This window comes from Capra hircus, chromosome 15 (assembly GCF_001704415.2).
Source record: "Capra hircus breed San Clemente chromosome 15, ASM170441v1, whole genome shotgun sequence".
NCBI lineage: Eukaryota > Metazoa > Chordata > Mammalia > Artiodactyla > Bovidae > Capra > Capra hircus.
The window spans coordinates 58567071-58588686 of record NC_030822.1 but is presented as its reverse complement, the minus strand read 5'-3'; the positions used below and the strand labels follow the sequence as shown (position 1 = coordinate 58588686).

General features: G+C 48.0%; 1 protein-coding gene across 16 annotated transcripts in view; it reads left to right on the top strand.

Moving 5' to 3' along the window:
* NCAM1 (neural cell adhesion molecule 1) overlaps positions 1-21616 on the top strand; it is a 365468-nt gene that overhangs the window by 319532 nt on the left and 24320 nt on the right. For 6 of the 16 annotated variants that reach the window (XM_018059768.1, XM_018059767.1, XM_018059766.1 and 3 more), the window contains 9 exons: positions 438-588; positions 892-1076; positions 1622-1718; positions 2030-2200; positions 4214-4345; positions 5686-5700; positions 10047-10094; positions 11659-11700; positions 16134-16136. In XM_018059768.1, the coding sequence (XP_017915257.1) occupies positions 438-588; positions 892-1076; positions 1622-1718; positions 2030-2200; positions 4214-4345; positions 5686-5700; positions 10047-10094; positions 11659-11700; positions 16134-16136 (844 nt within the window). Of the gene's footprint in view, positions 1-437; positions 589-891; positions 1077-1621; positions 1719-2029; positions 2201-4213; positions 4346-5685; positions 5701-9131; positions 9135-10046; positions 10095-11658; positions 11701-16133; positions 16137-21616 lie in introns of all 16 variants that reach the window. The other 10 variants (XM_018059773.1, XM_018059772.1, XM_018059775.1 and 7 more) reach the window with 3 other exon arrangements.

Genomic DNA, 21616 nt, shown 5'->3' with positions numbered 1-21616 from the left:
TTGGTGCATTCGGATTTCCCATTATGTGTGCGCACACCAGGGAACAGGCAGATAGACAGGAAGGAAAGGACGGGAGTACAGGTTTTCCAGAACCTCATGAGGTGAGGCTGTTGCAGCTGCAATGCCTGCTGGCCAGACTTTGGCTTCCATTTCAGATATGCCAAGCCAAGCTGTCTCGGGGCCTCGATTGTCCTTCCCAAGCCAGTCTTGGCACACAGGCTAGGCTGCTTGGATAAACCGAGACCCATTTTTCTGTTTGGGATGCACCCAAGTTCACATGGTGCTCTCTGGAGCCGCGCTGCCAGGAGTTGGTACCTAAAGCAAAACCTAGATGTTGGCACAGAGAGGGGAGAGCTGTGAGGCTGCTCATGGACAGTGATGCCTGGTCTCAGCCCCGCCCACCCCAGAGCCTGACGCCGCCCCTCCCCTCCCGGCAGACCCTGGACGGGCACATGGTGGTGCGCAGCCACGCCCGCGTGTCGTCCCTGACGCTGAAGAGCATCCAGTACACCGACGCCGGGGAATACGTCTGCACTGCCAGCAACACCATCGGCCAGGACTCCCAGTCCATGTACCTCGAAGTGCAATGTGAGGAGAACGGTGGGGGACGCGGGGCAGGGAGGGCTGCACAGGGTCGGGGTGACGGACCTGTCCCGCGGCGGTAGGCCCCAGGTCATCCCAAAGCTGTGTCCCCGAGGGACGCCCAACACCATCCTCAGACTTACAGGTCTGCGTGTCTCCCCACGCAGCTCATGGGAAAAGCCCCGATCCCCGCTTTCCCCCGCATCAGATCGGCTTCGAGGCTCACCCGCCGTCTCAGGGCCAGGAGCCTGAGTGTGGGGGACTCCGCGATCACGGCGGTCTTTCTGGAGCCACTGTCCTTCTTTGCAGATGCCCCCAAGCTGCAGGGCCCTGTGGCTGTGTACACTTGGGAGGGGAACCAGGTGAACATCACCTGCGAGGTGTTTGCCTACCCCAGTGCCACTATCTCATGGTTCCGAGATGGTCAGCTGCTGCCCAGCTCCAACTACAGCAACATCAAGATCTACAACACCCCATCGGCCAGCTACCTGGAGGTGAGGCGGTGTGGGGGCAGGGGTGCGGTGCAGGAGGCGTGGTCCAAGTGTGGACAGGCTGCTGGGTACAGCTGATATCCTCTCCCTGGCTTCTCTGACTCATCCTGCGCAGTGGAGCCATTGGTTGGGGAAGAAAGCCAGCCTCAGCTTGCCCCTTTATCTCGAGGAGCCAGATCAGGGCCTGGAGGGGAGCAGAGTGTTCCTTCCTCATGAGACCCCTTTTCTATTATTTAATTTTTTTTTATTGAAGCATAGTTGATTTGCAGTGTTGTGCCCATCTCTGCTGTGCAGCATCACGACTCAGTTATACACAGAGATGCGTTCTTCTTTATTATCGTCTTTCCCGTTATAGTTTATCCCAGGAAATTGGATGGAGTTCCCTGTGCTATACCTTGTCATTTATCCATTCTGTGTGTAATAGTTTGCATCTACAAGCTCTGTGAGCTGGAGCTTTACTGAGTCTACTCTTAGTTTAGTAAATAAGGATCTGAGGTTGCGGCCATTCCGTGGGACACTTGTAGCCCAAGCGCTCCTTCTCTCTAAAGGTGACCCCAGACTCTGAAAATGATTTTGGAAACTACAACTGTACCGCAGTGAACCGCATCGGACAGGAGTCTTTGGAATTCATCCTTGTCCAAGCAGGTGAGTGCCCCTTCCAGCTATACCAGCCTCACTCTGGCTGGTCCATTTCATGACCTTCTGTGATGACAGAACATGGGAAGAAGGGGGAGTAAGGGTCAGCAACCAAAGGGTACAGAGGCTGAGAGGTAAGGGGGCTTAAGGATCTGGACATGGGGTATGTTGGGAGAGAATTATTTGCTGGGGTGGACCAGGAAGACAGAATACAGATGACAAGATTTGCAGGAGTTAAAGAGAGTCATGTTTCATGACTGAAAGTTACATCCTGGGCCAAATCCGGCTGACCTGGGTCTCCATCTGTGTCTTCCCCACAGACACCCCATCCTCACCGTCCATCGACCAGGTGGAGCCATACTCTAGCACAGCACAGGTGCAGTTTGATGAGCCAGAGGCCACAGGCGGGGTGCCCATCCTCAAATACAAAGCTGAGTGGAGAGCGATGGGCGAGGAGGTGTGGCACTCCAGGTGGTACGATGCCAAGGAAGGTAAGCTGCAGAGCCGGAATTTACTTGGGAATGATGTCTCTGGGCACACACACCCCCGCCTTGAGTTCACCAGATCCTGGCTTCTGACGTGACACCCCCCAACTGGGGAATGCCAGATGCCACCGCCTGCCATCCCGCTGATGTCTAGGCTGTGGTCACGTCTCATGTGAGACTTGGCCTTCTGCCACCCCGGCACTTCAGAACCTGGTTCTCAGGTGACTGTGCCAGGACGGATGAGGCCGGCTCAGCTGCATTCCAAGCAGAAGCCCTGCTTAAGTGCTGAGCACAACCCAGAGGAGTCCTGTCTACCCTGCTCTGTGTATTTGGCCTCCATGTGCGTCAGCCATCCTGTCCTGCTTGTGTATATTCAGGGATTGCCGTGTAATTAGGACATTAACCTAATAAGCAGAGCCAGCGAGACAGCTCTTTTAAATCAGTTCTATGATATACTTCCAAAGATTTGAAAAATGACCCTTGCACGACTGCAGTTTGAAGTTTCTGAGCTCAGCTCATCTTGCCCTGAGGATTGAATGTGTTTACGTCTGACTCTCCCTTTGAGGTTTAATTGGAATAAGTCAGTGAAGTAAGTTTTGTTTCCGTAGAAATTTTTAATCCCAGAAATGAGGGGAGAGCTGAGAATGGATTGGATTAACATGCAGTGTCACAGCAATTCAGAGACATCCTCCAACTCAGTTTTACTGAGAACTCATCCTTCCAGGAAGCAAGCTCCCATCACTCCAGCTTTGGGGAGGGCTAGGAGGACTTTCTGCATAATCAGGATTAGAACTAGAAGAAAATCATCCTTCACCTCCCTGACATCCCCCTGGAACCTCATACCAACTTTGTGGCAGGTTAATCCCATGTCCAACAGACTTTTTGTTTCCTAGTTAACTTTTTAAATGTAGTAAGATATATATAACATGAGCTTCCCAGCTGGCACTAGTGGTAAAGAATCCACCTGCCAGTGCAAGAGACATGAGAGACCCGGGTTCGATCCCTGGGTCAGAAAGATCCCCGGGAAGAGGAAATGGCAACCCACTCCAGTATTCTTGCCTGGAGAATCCCATGGACACAGGACACTGGTGGGCTATAATCTATGGGGTCACAAAATTCGGACATGACTTGAGTGAGCACCATATACAGCATAAAAATTATTATTTTAACCATTTTTTAGTGTTCACAGTTCAGTGGCATTAAATCATTATGCGGTCACCACTGTCCGTCTCCAGAACTTTTTCATCCTAAAGTCAATACCCATTAAATAACAACTCCCCATTCCCTCCTGCCCCAGCCCCTGGCAGCCACCCTCCTCTATAGAGTTGACTCTTGCTGTTGTTGTTTAGTCTCTGAGTCATGTCTGAATCTTTTGCAACCGTCTGGACTGTAGCCCGCCAGGCTCCTCTGTCCGTGGGATTTCCCAGGCAAGAATACTGGAGTGGGTTGCCATTTCCTCCTCCAGGGGATCTTCCTGACCCAGGGATCAGACCTGCATCTCCTGCTTCTCCTGCACTGGCAGATAATTCTTTCCCACTGCGTCACCATGGAAGCCCATAGTTGACTATTAATAGTCTCTATATGGTTGACTCTTCTAGGTCCTTCATATAAGTGGAATGATACAGTATTTGTCCTTTTGTATCTGTCCTATCTCAGTTAGCGTGATGTCCTCAAGGTTCATCCCCGTTGTAGTGCATCAGAATGGCATGCCTTTTTAGAACTGGACAATACTCCACTGTGTGGAAGACCACGTTCTGTTTCTGCATTCATCTGTCGGGGGACATTTGGGTTGTTTCCACAGTTCAGCTGTTGTAAACAAGACGGCTGTGAATGTTTGTACAAATATCTGTTCCAGTCCCTGCTTCCAGCCCTTTGGTACATAGATCCAGAACTGGACCTGCTGGATCGAATTCTACCTTTAATCGCAGAGGGATTTGCCGTCCTGTTTTCCGCAGCAGCTGCACTATTTCACCAATAGGCATTTCCCTCTTTGTGACCCTTTACATGTTCTCACAACAGCCAGCCTGGAGGGCATCGTCACCATCGTGGGCCTCAAGCCTGAGACGACGTACGCAGTCCGGCTGGCAGCCCTCAACGGCAAGGGCCTGGGCGAGATCAGCGCCGCCTCCGAGTTCAAGACGCAGCCAGTCCGTAAGTATAGCCTGCTGCCCGGCTTGTCCCCTTGGGGTGGGGGGACCCATCCAGTGTTCAGATGACAGCTTTTTGTCTTTACAGGTCCCTCTGTTCACAGTGGTCCCACCTCCTAGTTCTCTGGCCCTCAGCGGCGCCCGATACCACTCCCTTGGTTCTCAGTTTCTCAGAGGGCTTGGTGACACAATCTAATATCTGGTCCAACTTGTTAGAGTAGCAGCCGGGGCGGAAAACCATGCACGCGTGTTATCAGAGGCACCGAGGAGACTCAGGGCAGCGTGGTGGGGACAGATTTTGGAGATTTGCTCTTTGTCACAAGGGCCCTAGCGGCTTCCCAGGTGGCTCAGTGGTAAAGAATCCGCCTGCCAGTGTAGGAAGACTTGGGTTCAATCCTTGAGTCAGGAAGATCCCCTGGAGAAGGCAATGGCAACCCACTCCAGTACTCTTGCCTGGGAAATCCCATAGACAAAGGAGCCTGGCACGCTACAGTCCACGGGGTTGCAAAGAGTCAGACACCACTGAGCATCTGAGCGCACACCCATGCACACACACGCACACTCACACGGGCTGTAAGCACCTGGTGACTTGAAGGAAGACAGTAAAGGCAGTGATGGTTGGCATAATTGGTTGTGGGGTTTTAATGAAGCAGAGATATCCAGTTTCAGGGCAACAGAGCCTGCTGTAGGATGAATGAGCAGGAGCAAAACCCCAACAAAATAAAGAGGGAAAAAATGGCCTCTGTCGTTCGTACCCCTCCTCCTTTCAGGAGCACCGTTGGGGTCTCCTTGGTCGCGGCCTCTTTCAGGAGTCCCTTCTTCCTGATCCCGTTCAGGGTTGCAGTTCTGTTTTCCTCCATTGCTCCCTCTTTCCTTAAGCCAAGCCTGCCATACTTTTCCCTCCCTCCCCACACACAGCCAAGCTCTGGGTGAGCCCTGGTCTAGTTCAGTCCCTCCACAGATGGATTCCTCCCCAGGGAGGATGGTGAGTCCATCCAGGTGAAGAAGATGCTGTAGCAAGACAACCCCGGTGGTCCCAGAGCTCCCTGGTCCCCCCTCTGACTCCTGGGGTCAAAAGGCATATGGGAGAATCCTCCACTTTCTTCCCTGTGGGGTCAAGGGCCTGCAGAGTGATCCCCCTGCCTCTTCACAGAAGTAGAGAGCCTGTCTCATCTTCCTCCTACAGGCATTGCTTCTCTCTGGATTTGAAGTAATTTGATAATTTACGTTTCCAGCTCCGTGTGTTCTGCAGATCCTATTCATTTCTTTTACATCTTATTTTTTTTTCTTGGGTCTGTCTCTTGTCTTTTCTTTTCGTCTGTGTTCCATCCATGGGATATGCAGATAGCCCTCTTCCACGTAAGTGCCTCTTCATACCTCATTACCTGTTTCTAGAGTGTTAACATCTGCTAGTTCTAGTTTTTTAATTTAGTTCCAGTCCCTTTCGTCCCCTAGAGGCTGAAGTAGATGATGCCGTCCGGGCCCTAACCACACTGACCTTAGTCTAGTTGTACTCTTGTTAATGTCTGTAGGTTACTCCAAGAGGCTAACACTCGTCCTGTTTTAGAGCATGCAAATTTTTTGTCTTTTGAAATTGTGTTTATTTATTAATTTCTGTGTGTGACGATTACCCTGTGGCAATATTTTGCTGAGCCAAGCGCAGTGGAGGTCTGCAAAGGGCCTCTGAATAAGGATATGGCATCATCTCACCATTAGCCGGGACGCCGGAAAAGTAACCACAGCCTCTCCAGCCCTCTATGCAGAATCCCTTCATGGTCACAAGAACCCAGAAGGCCTTTCACATTTGCTTTTAGGAGGTGAAAGAACTGAGCTCACTGCACCTCCCTTTTCTGTCTGGCAAGTGGTAGCTGAAAGGCTCTAGGAGCGTGGGTGGGGGACCCCACGCAGCATGAATGGGTTTGCATCACGGGCACCTCCTGCAGGGGAGTTAAGCCACCAGTTTAACTGGTGAACTCTGTTCTTTAGCACTAGGTTACTTGCAACGTGTATTTCCATGTTTGGGAAAATCCACCTGCAATATAGGAGACCCAGGTTCAATCCTTGGGTCAGGAAGATCCCCTGGAGAAGGGATAGGCTACCCACTCCAGGATTCATGCCTGGAGAATCCCATGGACAGAGGAGCCTGGTGGGCTACAGTCCATTGAGTCACACAGAGTCAGACACGACTGAACAACTTAGCACGCACACACACAGCCAGCTACTTAGGAGCAGTATTGCCGAGAACAAAGAAAGGGGGTGATTCTTCCCAAAAAGGACATCCTAATTTTGTAAGTTGTAAGTAGTGGCCCTGGAAGCGGCAGTAACTGGAGCGTCCCTGCTGTTCCAGGAGCAAAACTGTGGTCCGGTCTCTACCTGCATAGATGTCCCCGGGTTTCACGTCCACTGAGGCTCGGCTTCTTCCCAGGCTGAGCTCAGAGGGGTGGAGGGAGGTCTTCAGCAGCACATTCTTTTCATGCAACGCTCCTAGCTCCTGACAGGCACTCAGGGAAGCTTATCTTTTTGAAATTTATTCAGAAATATTGCAGCACCAGCAGAAACTAAGTAGCTCAGTATAGGCATCCTGAGATATTGAACAAGGGCTAAATCTACTCTCTCAGCAGAGTCGGTTCCTGAATGAACCAGTTCTGGAAGGAGTCTGATAGAGTGGAGGGGGGATGGAGTTGTCAGTGAGGACTGACAGCTGTCAGCTCTGGGCCGACAGCTCAGCTCTGCCCTCAGAGCATCCAGAAGGCACAAGGGCACCTTCCTCCTGGATCTTTAACCCGGTCTTCAGGTGCCCACTCCTCTGGATTTTATCCATAAACAGAGGCTGGCTTAGTAACATCACAGAGAGGCAAGACCTCCTTCTGAGTGTCTACCCAGTAATTGGGATTTGAGTACTGAATCTGAGTAACTGGGTCTTGAACTTCAAAGGTTGTAAGTGGTTTTCATTCATTGCCAGCCCAGCCTTCTTCAAGGTGAGAATTTTTATAGCAGCACACTGTGTTTTAAAAGCCAGTGTTTAATATTTTTTTAAAAGAAGACCTCTAGATTTTGTTGTTTGTTATCTGCCAGTATGAAAATGGATGATTAACCAAGCAAGATTCCAAGAAGTCCTTTGGAAAATGGTGGGGTCAGTCCTTCATTCCAAGTCAGTCATGAGTAATGCAGCAGCAGCCATTGCTAGTGACAAGAAAAGTCAGTTTTCTTAATCACCTAATTAAGTTATGGTTTAAAGAATTAAAAAGCAAACCTCTTTTAGACAAAGAGAACATGGCGCAGTTTTAGAGTTGAACATGAATTAGAAAGCAAACCTCTTTGAGACACAGAAAGCATGGCACAGTTTTAGAGCTGAACGTGATTTTTTTCTAGAACTTGAGCAGGGTGGGAGATGATTATACTCTCACTGAAGCTGATCGTTATGGTCTTCCCTCGCACCTCCATAGCCTTCCTAGGGTTGAAGTGAGGGTCTTGTTCAAAAGGTAACCTGTTGTGCCTAAACCCATCCTGAGAAAAGGTTACAGTTGGAAGGAAGATGCCAGCGTTTCCCACTGCCAGGACAAAACCCAATTACTGCTGCTAGGAAGTGAGGATAAGTTTTTGGAAGGACCCTCTCTGAGTTTTCACTCCCATTCCTTGAAAGGCACAAAGGTTTTCTGAACTTAAACAAGATCAGCCATCAGTTTAGCTGCAGGCTTACGCCAAGCCCAAGAACCAGGGGCATCTGAGGCTGGCTCATCTCACTCACAGACAGTGCATCCACCTCCTATGATATTGGGATACAGGTGCACAGGCTGCTTCTGGGGCCCTATGGGCCCTGGATACACTCTCAGGTCTGACGAAGAGACAGGTCAGAGTCAGCAGGAGCTGGCATCCTGGACAGAGTTGATGCTATTGGCTCTCTGAGTTGGGAGGTGTAGGGAGAGCCATTTGCTCATCACTTGAAGTTGCTTGAAATGTCTAATATTAGGGTTGCTTCATGATTCCTTAATGGTCTCCACCACATTCAGGGGCATGAATATGTCACAGCAGAGATGAGCAGGTGAAACTAGCCAATACCACCAGTATCTTGAGGACTCCTGCTTTGGAGCCACCCAGTTAGACAGCCTGGCTTACCTGTTGGGAGGTTCCTTTGCTTCTGTGAAGCCAATGAAAGCCGAGGCTCCAACGGGACAAATGAAACTCCAGCCTGGGAAGATGTCCTTGTTTCATGTATTTCGAGGCCAGGTGTCTGCATGCTGTCAGGAAGCTCTTAGGTGGAAGGCTCATGACCTCTGTTTGCCCTGGGAGGGGCTGCTTCCTTCTTAGAGCTACTAAAACCCTAAAGAAGTGATATGATAATTTATTATGACTTTCCTCCATGGTTGAACCGCACACCGTCAGCATCTCGTTGCCTGAATGTTGCCTCTTCAATTGCTTCTGTACCAGGAAGTGAAATAGACATTTTCTTACAGGATATAAAGATTGCAAGTGAGTCTCTACTTTTTAAAAGTGGCATCTTGAAATTTGTTGTTTCATATTTTGCCCCTTAGATGCCACATGGCAAATATGTTAATGCATTGTAATGTATTGCGATTAAAGTATATAAAACCCCATCCCTCAGCCAGAATAATATGGACAACTGTACATACAATTAAGCCAAGAAAATAAAAGAGAAAGAATGAGAAAAAGAGAGATATACACTTTTATCAGAATTAACCAGACTGTCAAGTAATGTTGAGTTAGTAGCCTGTCTTGCTCTGATTCCAGTGACATTGCTCTGGATGGTTTAATGAGGTAACCTCACCTAGAAGGTAAGAGAAAGACCTAACCATGAGCATCAAGACAGTGTTGGAGATAGGGTGACGTTTTTCCAAATTTTTATCTGGCTCTCAAAGGGGCCTGTTTTCTGTGACTGTTGATGGAACAGCTTCTGAATAGTTGCCACTGAAAAACTAAAGATCCATTCAGTGTCCAAAATGTCTCAAATGCACCATTTCTAAAGATTCACCATGCAGAAAGCTGGTGAGCATTACTTGGTTAGTCCCAGTCCCTTCAAAGTGCCCTGGCTCAGTGTTAATTTGCTTGGTCCTCCGCGCACACCGCAGCAGCCGGAGCATCACACTTCTAGGGTTTGGAGCACAGCAGTGGCTGCCGTGACATCCAGATCCCAAACCATCCCGACCTTGCCCAGTCACAGCATTAAGGAAGATGACTGTTTCTGTTTTATTGGGACCTTAAAATCAGAGAGTGGTGTGCACACACATTTTGTAATAAATATGTGCCATCTGTGTAGGTGTCTGCCTAAATGTAAACACGTGAAGAGGTAGGTAATGTCACGGCCAAGGTCATTTTCCCCTTTTCTGTTGGTTCACCTTAAGCTGGGGGCCAGGTGTCTTTCCCTCCAGACATCTGATCCTGTGGAGACAGCTGCTGAACTGACTGTGTGTTTTCACAGGGTTGGAGAGCCCTGCAGCTGTTCCTGGCCTGGTCCCTTCCTGAACCGCAGGGCTGGGCCGCCGCTCAGGCTCAGGGTTTGAAGTCAGAGCGTCCTGCTCTCTAAGGGGCTGTAGGCCACCTGTTCTCCTGCATGGAGTTCTTTTTCCCGCTGCAACTCACCTCAGCTTCTCCTACTGACACCCCTGGCTTGCCTCTTCCATTTTCCCCTTCAGTGTCCGTGTGCCTAGATGATCTTTTTTTTTTCATCTTCATTTTTCTTTCCTCAGCGGCTCCTGCTAGCTCTTCCACCCCTGTTCCGTTGTCTCATCTGGATAGTGAGTATCATTTCCATCTTCCATCTCCCTGCAGGTGGCTCTCTGCCAGCCACAGTGTGTCTGTCTGGCGTGATCTCCTCCACCGGATGATAATTCCACTCTGTTGGTGGAGGGCAGCGCTGGGTTTTAGAGGAGCAAATGAGATGAGACGTAGGCATAGGGCTGCTCAGATACGGAGAGGGGAGTGCAGCTCTCCCCCCAGGAGGAGGTGCGTGGAAAGCATTGCTCTGGACAGAAAATCTCGCAGGGAGGCTCCCCAAGGCTATGGCCGCCCCAGCCCGGGCCTCCAGATTTGTAGTCAGCTGATTATTTAGAGAAGCCAAATGATTTTGCCAAGAAAAATGTCAGTTCCACAGGGTCATAAGAAATGTTTGGGGTGTTATGTTTTCACCCGGCATTTTAATTGGCACAGTTGGGTTCAGACATTGAAATTAGAGAGCAAGGCCTGTAGCTTTTGCTGTCTCCATAACTGCATACATTTCTTGTAAATATTTATGGGAGAAGAAACAGTGCCTGCTTGCAGATGTGCCTGGCAGAAGGCATTAGGCAAATTATTTAACCTTTTACAAGGGAGCCTTGCTTTTCTTCTAAAACAGGAGAAGTCATCACACCCCGCTCCCAAATAACAACAAACCTAGGGTTGATCAAGCTGTTTGCCACCCGGGAGCAGTGCCACCAAGCCTGGCACTGGTGTCACCTGGTCAGCCTCCGGCTTTGTCACCGTGTCTGAGCCTCTCTCATTTACCACCTCGTTTCACTTGGCTGCCCTGTCCTGCTGTTCCCCTGAGTCCTCGGGGGTGGGAGCACCCCAGGCCTCCCACTGCTTGCAGCGATGAGCGCGGTGCTCCTAGGGGAAAGAGCAGGGAGACAGCAGCTGAACAAGACCCAAGGTGGCATGGCAGCCAGTGCTCAGCGCGCAGTCAGTGCAGCAGGCAAGGCCACTCAGCTGGCCGTATCCCCCCGGTACATCAGGAGCCCTGCACTCAGGAGCAGCCTCGGGAGTGACCGGAGCCCCAAGCCCAGAGCCCTTTGTGGCATCTGTCTCACTTGGAAACAGCCCCCTGCTCTTGCACTGCTTGCCAGGCAGTGGACTTGAACAGTAAGAACTCAGCGACCAGGTTCAGCTCCAAGCTCCCCTGATTTGGCATGCAGTTCCCTGACCTTGAATGAGTCACCCCACCTCTCTGAACCTCAGACTCCTTATCTCATGCTTACTTTGTAGGTATTTATGAAAATCAGAGTTTAAGTAGGAGAGATACAAGACACAACGCCCAGCATGCAGTGGCTGGAATTCGTAGTAAGAATAAATAAGAGTTACATTATTACTTGCCATCTGAGAGTAATTTGTCAGCAAAACCTCTGATAATCTCTTTAAAATATCTACGTTCATACTGATAAACCAAGAAGAAGGAAATGAGAGCATACCTCCTTTACCATCTCTTTTTTCTCTATAACAGGGTCTTAATATATATAATACACACATACATGTATGTATCAGTAAATTTAATTTATCTCTATTCTCTTTCACCTTTCTGTGCCCTTTCCATCCTTCATGTTTCCATAGCAACCTGGCCTCTTCCTGCTGTTACAACCACCGAAGCATCTAGTGAGTAGAGAGCTTAGCTGCCCTGGGCCTGACTGCTGCTTGTGTAGAGTGGACTCTTGGGTCCCAGTGCTGCCCCAGCCCCCTGAGTGTTGAAAGCAACAGTTGTGCATGCTTGGAGGCTCCTCTCCTGGTGTGGGTCCCTAAGCATGCTGTCTGCCCGGCCAAGAGAGCAGAGCTAGCATCACCAAAAGACAGGGGTGACTCTTAAAGAGAGCTCTGTGCTCATGGAGACCTTTCCAAACTTACCTGCAAGTCTAAAAATAGAAAAGGGTTAGAGAAATGCTGAGAAGACAAAAGGAGAGCATCTCTTCCCAGCTTTCATTGTCTCTCCACCGCAGAGGTGTGCGCACACACAGATATACACACAGAGACACTGACACACGTGCACAGACAGATACACACACAGGCACACATGCAGAGACACACACAGACACACATGCACACACAGACACAAACACCTGCACACAGACACATGCACACACAGAGACACTGACACACAGGCACACAGAGACACACAGGGACACAGACACACGTGCACACACAGACACACATGCACACAGACACATGCACACACAGAGACATGGACACACGTGCACAGACAGATACACACACAGGTACACATGCAGAGACACACACAGACACACGTGCACACACAGACACAAACACCTGCACACAGACACAAATGCACACAGATATATGCACACAGAGACACTGACACACATGCACAGATACACAGGCACACATGCAGAGACACACACAGACACACGTACACACACAGACACAAACATGCACACAGACACATGCACACACAGACACACTGACACACGTGCATAGATAGATACACACACAGGCACACATGCAGAGACACACACAGACACACACATGCACACACATGCACACACAGAGAGACACACACATGCATACACACAAACACACGCACACAGAGACACAGACATACCCAGAGAGACACAGACACACAGAGGACCCCCCACACACAGAAACACACTCACAGAGAAACGCACACACAGAGACACACACATGCTCACACACACATTGAAACAGAATACCTGAAAGACTGAAAATAAGGGAAGGAACAGGAGAGGCTGGCTGCCTGGGGAAAGGGAGTGGTGAGGCAGGAGGGAGCCTCTGCTCCTTGACCACGCGCCCTCCTTTGCTCCCACAGAGAGAGGACATGTGTGCCCTGAGCACAGCCCGGACCACCTCCCTCGTGCTAGAAAAATTGTGGCCTGAGAAAGCACAACCAGGCTCTCCCAAGTTTGTGTGTTGAGAGTCCAGTTGAAAGTTCTGGAATCCATCTCCTAATGGTGGAGTCAGGGCCAAACTGTCCCATCTTTCCCGTCATGGAAAACATCACACTTCATCACAACCTGAAACATGTTCCGAACTCGTCTTTGTGATGCTCTAATGAAGTGCATTTGTGTGTTAGGCCTGAAAGCCCTGACAAGCCAACTGGAGCATGTGTGTCTGTGTGTGTGTGTCCACAGTTGTATGTGAGTTTTAGATTTTATAATATTTCTGAGTACACAGGGAAAATGGCATGCATCCCATGAAAGGCAGTCAGAGCAGAAGGCAGAAAGCAAGAATGCAAAATATGGCTCCCACTCCACTCTGTGGGCCAGGGTTTCTGATGCATAATTGAACAGAGAAGAAAAGAGTTCCTGCGTGTTGCATGAAATGGTTCTTTTTTCTCCTGCAGAACATAGCTTAGGGTCTGCTTTCTTGGTGTTCCCTCCGTGTGTGTGCTGCAGTGAATTTTAATTCCTGATGCTTTTGAGGTTTCGTTTTGTCAGCAGAGCAGCCAGGCGACAATGAGCTGTGCGCGCATGGGTTTAATTCAAGTGATGGGTTTCTTTGCATTTGGAAAAGGAATGAGACTAACAGCACCCTTTCTCCTGCTAACAGTGATGCCCCAATCCTTTGCATCTTGGGCACAGTATGTATGCCGTGCCGAGCGTAGCAGGAAAAGGCCACACAATGTCCTTGTACAACTCGGGTTGTATTTAAGATGTCTCACTGTAGGTTGGTCTTCTCTGGAAGTAAAACACAATCTTGGATCCAGTTTTTTGTTATGGAGGAATTAAGTGTCTCTCCCCTGATGTAGGTTTCATTTTTAAATATCAAGCATGTCTGCCCACAGATCAAATGATGAGTAGTGACATCCAAAGAGAAGAAAGTTTGAGTCTCCTTAATTTTGAACCACTTGACTACTGACCCAAATTGTAAGTCCCAGTGGTTACTGGGAGAATAGAAAGACAGACTTGGTTGAGCAGCAGCCCGTGTTGAGCGTGAATGTCTTTCTAAACTGCAAGGCAGAATGTAGCACGTGTGAACTGCAGTGGGGCTAACAGCAGAGTAGCTAGAAGCATCCAAAAATCTGTCCATTATCGGTCAATAGGGGTGAATATAAACAGTGTCTTTCTCTTTTTGCTTTCTGTGTGTATGTGTGTATGGATCCATTTATGAGTGAATGAAGATACTCTGCTGGCTCAGATGGCAAAGAAACTGCCTGCAATGCAGGAAACCTGGACTTGATCCCTGGGTCAGGAAGATTCCCTGGAGAAGGGAATGGCTACCCACTCCAATGTTCTTGCCTGGAGAATTCCATGGGCAGAGGAGCCTGGCAGGCTATAGGCCATGGGGTCGCAAAGAGTTGGACACGACTGAGTGACTAACACTTTCACTTTCAAATAGAAAAAGGAGAAACTGCTCAGTTGCGTATAATTCCTGCAGACACCCGTGGTTGGAACATGCCGGATCCTATGCCGCGTCAGACAATGAGAAGCGAACGCCGTACCAGCCCACAGTGGCGAGGGCCCTCACTTGACTGAAGCATTTCTCTCGAATCACTTTTAAACAGTGGTGTGCTTTGGGCAGAAACGAATCTTCACTTTGCCTCTCTGTCCGCACTCTCTGGTAGTTAGCTTCTACTAGTGACAGCCAAACGCCCCTCGGCCTGTGCAAGTGAAGATGGGGAACCCAAAAGGCCTTTAGAAGAAACACAGTCACACAGCGAAAAGTCAGATGGAAATAGAACACAGGTCAGAAGGGAATGTAGACATAACCAAAGAAGAAAATTACTTTTCACTGTAGAAGTCACGTTCACGTCTTATCCGTTCACTGCAAGTCTAAAGAGATGACTGTATCCACAGCAAGCGTGTGTCTAATGTCCAACTCTTGGGCCAGCGGTTCAGTGTCTGCTGTTGACAGAGCTCTGACCTCAACCCCCTGAAAAAAACCTATTCCCTTTCCTCACTGGCCTCTTTTTTTTTAATTATTATTTTGCTAGAATCTTTATTAGACTGCTTCTTGGTTCTTTCCTTTTTTATTATATTTTTTACTGACTATAGTTGCTATACAATATTATAAATTACAGGTGTACAGTAGAATGACTCACAATTTCAAAGGTTATACGCCATTTGTAGTTGTCGTAAAATATTGTCTCTATTCCCCGTGTTGTACAATATACCCTTGTAGCTTGTTTTAAACCAAATAGTTGGTACTTGTTCCTCACTGGTAACCCTTATGCTAAGTGAAATAAATCAGACAGAGAAGGACAAATACTGTATGATGTCACGTGTATGGAGAATCTAAAAAACACAGCAAACTATTGACGATGGCAAAAGAGAAGCAGACTCACAGATGTAGGGAACAAAATAGTGGCCCCTCCTCTTAGATATGTCCTGATCAGGGTGTGTCTGGCAGCCCTTGGGTAACCTGAGTAGACAAACAGAGAAGGAAGATGGGATTCCTGGCCACCTTCTCTGCCTGCACCCAGCAGACTTCCCTCGGTCCACAGCCCCCTCCTCATCGCTCCAAAGGAAACGTGAAATGACTTTTCTCAATGTAATATGATATTTTATTCTTCCAGGGCACCCAATCATGGGACTCTTCCTTCCTGACCATGCTCTGTTTCTTTGCCCTTGCTTCCCAAGGATGCCGAGACATTTCTGGAATCTGTGAAGAATAACTTGCCGTTTTCTTCTCCTTCAGCAGTCTCCTGGATTGACTTTGGCATCCGGGTCCTGGCAGAGACAACTCCCCATTTCAAAACACGTGTCCATGCTCCTTGGTGTGGTATTAATATGCAGTGTTGCAGCTGTATCTAATGCTTATCGGTGTTGTTAACCAAATGCTCTTTATGATTTAATAGTCTTCTATTTCTGGGCAGTTTTACTGCCCTCCCAATGTTTCTTATATATGCTGCTAATTTAATTTAATTTCTCCTTTTATTTAGTCTGTGATTTTGTTGTTGATTTTTCTCCCTGCCCATTGTTTACATCAGTTTTTAATTTTTTTGTATTTTCCATGTGATCTCCTCCACTTTCCTTTCAACCAATCATGTGCGTGCGTATCATGTGACTTTGTCATGTGGCTTGCATGGTGCTGATGATGTCGTCCACGCTGGTGAACAGAAGGTAAAACTCTTTGTTCTGAATCATGAAATAAATCTGGGACCACAGCCTGGCACATAGGGCCCACTCATTTCTTCCTGTCTCGGATTTCCTAAGCGAACTCATTTGAGAGATTTCCTCTTGTTCTCAATGCACGTCCAAAATTCATCAACCTTTGGAGCCTTTAGATGACAATTTGATACCAAGACAGCCTTCAATTTAATGTGTTGCTTCAAGAAATCTGGCTACAGTAAAATCACTTTAACCACAGCCGAATTTGCACCCTTGAATTTTTACCAGATAGTTCATAAACTTTATTTCCCAGAAAGTAATGTTGTAAGTGAGCTTTATAGCATAGTTATCTCACTTTATCCAGTAGTTCTCCAAAGCACAGTTGTTATAAAATGTCACATTTCCATGAAAACATAACATTGAACACCTACAGAGAGAAATGTGTCCATCACAAAGGTTGTATTTGCTTGAAACCAGTGAGAGTGTTTCATAAAATTCATGCAGATTGAGGACTTTCTGAAATGAGAGATTTAAGAATTTGGAATTCGAGCAGTTTGGCTGTAATGGCCAAGATAGCACTTTGCAAGTGACCTGCCACCCGCCCCAGGCAGGAGGAAAGAAAAATCAAAGCAAAAGTCATTTAATAATGACCATGACTGATGATCGCCATGTAATCCAAAAGCATACCATTGACCCTTGCAGCGAAGGAAATAAACTTATAGCCTAATTAAGCTCAAAGGAGTGACAAAATAATTCGTTAATATTGTGACTGTCACAATCCTGTAAATGCATTTCTTGCTTACCATGACCGTGACAGGAAAATGAAGCCTCTGCTCACAGCTCCGCCCGAGTAAAATCGAACACCCATTCAAACCTGCCCTGGGAGTCACATGCGTGCTATTCCCTCCTAACTGGAAATGTGTACTTCACATCACAACCTGAGACACATATAGGCTGCGATGATCACAAAAGCGAAACTAACACCAGTAACCCCCCAGGGTGCCCGTGCATGCGAGGGGTCCCCGGCGACCTCGCTTCTCGGAGAGCTGATTGGGCGACATCCACACGAACAAGACCATCAGCCGCTCGTCTCGCATGTGCCCTGTCCCTGGTCTGCCCTGTGTCCCGTGCGCCCCACGTGTGTGAACCCTGTATGTGGCACCCGTCACCCTGCACACTGACCCGTGTGAGGACTTCAGCTCTCTGGGCATGGCCACAGAGCCCCAAGTCAGTCCCATTTACAGTCAGACTCCTGGACAGGATCTTGGTTGGGAGGGTCCTCATTTTCAAACAAGAGGATGTTCAGCATTTACATCATATGAAATAAAGGAGGGATGTCCCCGAAGCTTCCCAGGTGGGCTCTGGGAAAGAATCTGCCTGCCAATACAGGAGCCGCCAGTTCAATCTCTGGGTTGGGAAGATCCCCTGGAGGAAGAAATGGCGATCCACTCCAGTATTCTTGCCTGAGAAATCCCATGGACAGAGGAGCCTGGTGGTCTACATTCCAGAGGGTCTCAAAAAGTCAGACAAAACTGGCCACACATGCATGGTACCAGGTATGGTCCCCAAGTCAGGGAACCTCTGTTATGCTTAGAACTTGGACCTAGCTTTAAAAATTACCTTGATCTGTGAATCTTAAGGCAGAAGAAAAAATGCCGGGAGCCTACAATTGTCTAAACTCCCAGTCCCACTCCAAAAATGTGGTTTCAAGGGAGAAAGGCACTTTTCAGACTTGAGATGACTGCTCAGATGCTGAACCTTCCCCCTGGAAGCTAAAGTATGAGCAGATAACTGGATTGAAACCTTAGTTTCTTCTTTAAACCCAAGTTTAGTCATTTCTGTGTGCAATGCTGTGATTCAGAATGAAGCACAAGATAGAAGCTAATTCACACCTCTGAGGAGCTGTCTCTTGCAGACATTTTAAGCGAGGCTAGAAATGCTTGAAGGTGTTCCTTGCAGCTGCCCTAGAAACACACCTTAGCTGTGGTCTTAGCTGTCAGTAGGAAATGTGGCCAGTACTAAAACACTGGGAGACTGTGGAATTCCGAAGCGTGATCACCCCCTCATCAAATCACTCCTCTTCTGCCTTTTGCAAGGGGGGTGGGCAGAGGACTGTTACTCAGATGAGCAAGACACAGCCAGAAATGGCCCTTAGTAATAGAATGGAAGGGAATGGAGAGGCTGGAGCAAATAAAATTCACAGGGGAGAGAAATAAAACTTAGTTAGGGATGGTTCCTCTAGGCTTAAGCAAGGCTTTCAGGTGAGTTAGGCCTAATGAAAATGGTTTAGTGAGCAATGGGTAGGTTGTACACCCACAAATGATTAAATTCAGTATCCACTACCCTCCACCACCACCCCGCCAAATTGCCTAGGATGTGTTCAATGTATGCTGGATGTTCTGTGCACCTTCAGTTTCTGTCCAGAAGAGGAGAGATGAACACAGGCATTGAGCACCAGCCCTGGGTCACTTGGACCCTGAGCCCACAGAGCTCTGCAGGCAGGGTCCATGACAGGGAAGCGTAGACGCATGGCCCAAGGGCACAGGCGTGAGTTTGCTGGAAGCAAAACTTTGAGCCCCCTGATGTCAAAGTTTATTTCTACTACCACAGCATCACATAACTGCAGGGCCTGCTTCCTGTGACTCCATCAGCTACCGAGGACTCTGTGTAAATGGGACTCCCCTCCCCACCAGCATGCGTGTGATGAGACGCCCCCTGCACCCTCCCCGCCCTCCCGTCTGCGTGCAGCATGTTTGAGCATGGATCCCTCCCCACCCATTTATAATGATCTTTTTTTCTTTAGCTACTGACACTGACTTGTACTAGGAAATGCTGATTCTGATGAACTAAACTCTTTTAACACCCACTCTTCCTTCTTAGATTGAAAACATCACTAACCATCCCTTCCACCCCCTCCTTTATTTTTTACAGCTGTGTGTCTGGATTGCCACGGTCTCTGGCAGGTCGACATAGACTTTTCACGAGGGGTTCTGTTCTAATTGCCTTTATTCCCAAGGATTCCCTGCGCTGGTGGTTACCAGGGTAGAAAGCTAGCGTGAAGGGACCAATTCAGTGACGTATATCAGCCCGAATCCCATGGGCAGAGACTGGGGGCCATGGAAAGTGCCCATTTCCCTGGAGTTTACCAGGAGGAGGGTTGAAACCTCCCAGGAGCCTCATGCTTCTTCATAACTCACCTAACGCCCAGGAACTAATGTTGGAGATGTTCACAACCCCCGCCCCCCTTGTGGCCTCGGAGGCAGGAGCCGAGTTAATTGGTGGTGATGGCAGTTATTTCTGTCTTTAACTTCCTCAGCCTGGATCAGCCCCATAACCACAAGCCATACCTTCGTGGTCATATTTTCTTTTTAGGATGATGAAACAAAGATAATTGATCAATTAATCTGTTGGTGTTTTCATGACACCCACGAGAAGGGATTTGGTATTTCTGTGGTTTGGTCTGTCAGAGTTCATTTATCGCTGTTTAACTTGTCCTCGGTAGCGCCAAGCCTCCCCACCCTACCCCCAGCACTCATTCACAATTCCTGAGAAAACTCGCGCTGGAAAGCTTTGTGGACTGGGTGCCTCCGTGAGTGTGGCCGCAGAGAGCCAAGCATCTTTTCTCTGTAGAAACAAGGGAGCTGGCCACACCCATGACCACTCATTCGGTACCCCAGCACTCCTCAGAGCCAGGGTCGAGGATGACAAAGGGTCAGGTCACACTAGCGCAGTGAATCCTTGACAATTAGGAGAAAAGTGTTCAGGGGAAAAAGAATGCTTTCCTCCGAAGGCCTGGTTTGGGGGAGCGGTGCTTGAGACAAATCGGTGCCTGCCCAAGCACTTCCGGCCACTCTTCAGGTATAAGAAAACCACCTCTGACTAGAATGGCCAGGTCTGCTGCCAAAGCACCATCAGGGAGGTTCTGAGGCTCCAGGATTGTGTGTGGTATAGATCACATTGTTCTGTTTGACATTAGGGCTAAGAGGTTGGTCTGAGGAAGGAGAATTAGTGGTCTAATAATTAATCCTGATTCCCTTTGGTAATTTGCTGATCCCCCTAAGGCCCATTCAAACTTCTGACCTCTTGGTGTAATTTTGAATATTCCTGAGTTGGAAAAATCAAAGAGGTGCATCAGATCAGCTGCATCATACGTTTTGGACTTCTTAAAACCAACACTTTAAAATCACTTATAAGAAATCATCAGTAAGGGGGAAGAGGCATTAGGATAAACAGAGCAAATAGTATTGTTAATGCCAGGCAATCTTATTTGATAGGAAAAGGTTCTAATGCAGGCCCTATGCCCATTATTGGGTTTTCTCAGAAGCCCCTGTGGGGTCCTGATGAGAGAGAAAGCAAAGGCAGTGAAGAGGGAACCCAGGTCCAGCCTGTTTCAGGGAGGCCTGTCAGCCAATTAGCGTTCCATTCAGAATGCACAACTCTCGGTTCTTGAGCTCTTTGAGTGAGAAGTAGAATACTGTTTTCCTTCCAAAATTCACAATTGCTGTTCAGAGGCCCTGGGCTTGCTAGAATTTTTGTTGTGGGATTCAGATATCCAGCAGTAGTTTGCTGATCCCAAGGCTTCTGCTGACTCGGGGAAAGACATGAAGCTGACTCTGATTTTAGGGCCCAGTAGCACCGTAATTATAAAGAAGAACCTACAATCTGCATGGCCAGAAATACACATCTCAATTATGGTTTCTAAGGGGAATTTATAGGACCTGCCAGGAATATTTTTGACTGTATGTGGTCTCTCTGGTACATTCTTTCTTTTTTTTTTTTTTTTCTTGCATACATGATTTGCATTCTTCTAGAAAATACCAGAACTGCCTGATATTTTATGTTTGTTTTCGACAAGGTTTATTTTTACGAATACCACTGTTTTAGTCTTTACATAAAATATTTGGGGAAAAAAATTTGACTCACGGTTAAAGCTAAACTCAGAGGGTATAATTAACCCCAGGGGTTTTCTCAGAGCCACCTGCCGATTGCTGCTGAATTGCAAACCAACATTTACAAATAATTACAATATTGGTTTTGCTGAAATTACCCATAATGATTTCAATCAGAGCATCCATCTCGGAACAGAGTACATGTTGCTGCTGCTGCTGCTGCTGCTGCTGCTGCTGCTATGTTGGGACCCTCTAAATAATTTCCTCTCTTAATGTGTTCAATAAAGCAGCCAGCCTCCTGAATGCAGGCCCGTTTCTTTGGCGTCCCTCATCAGGCAGGGCTGGAACATTCTCTTTGCAGAGAGCTTAGGAAATCATTTCTTTCACCCCATTTCTAATCTTTAAAAATATTGGCTCCCAGTGAACATTTGAAGATGAATAAGGCAACTGATTAAACAAATATCACTCTTTCCACATCTGTGTGTACTGACAGCAATTGCATGGCCATAAAGTTAGTCATAATCTCTATGATATTAGTCCAATAGGATCTGCCTTTAGAAAACCATCATAGGAAAAATTAGATTTCTGTACAAGGGCCCCACA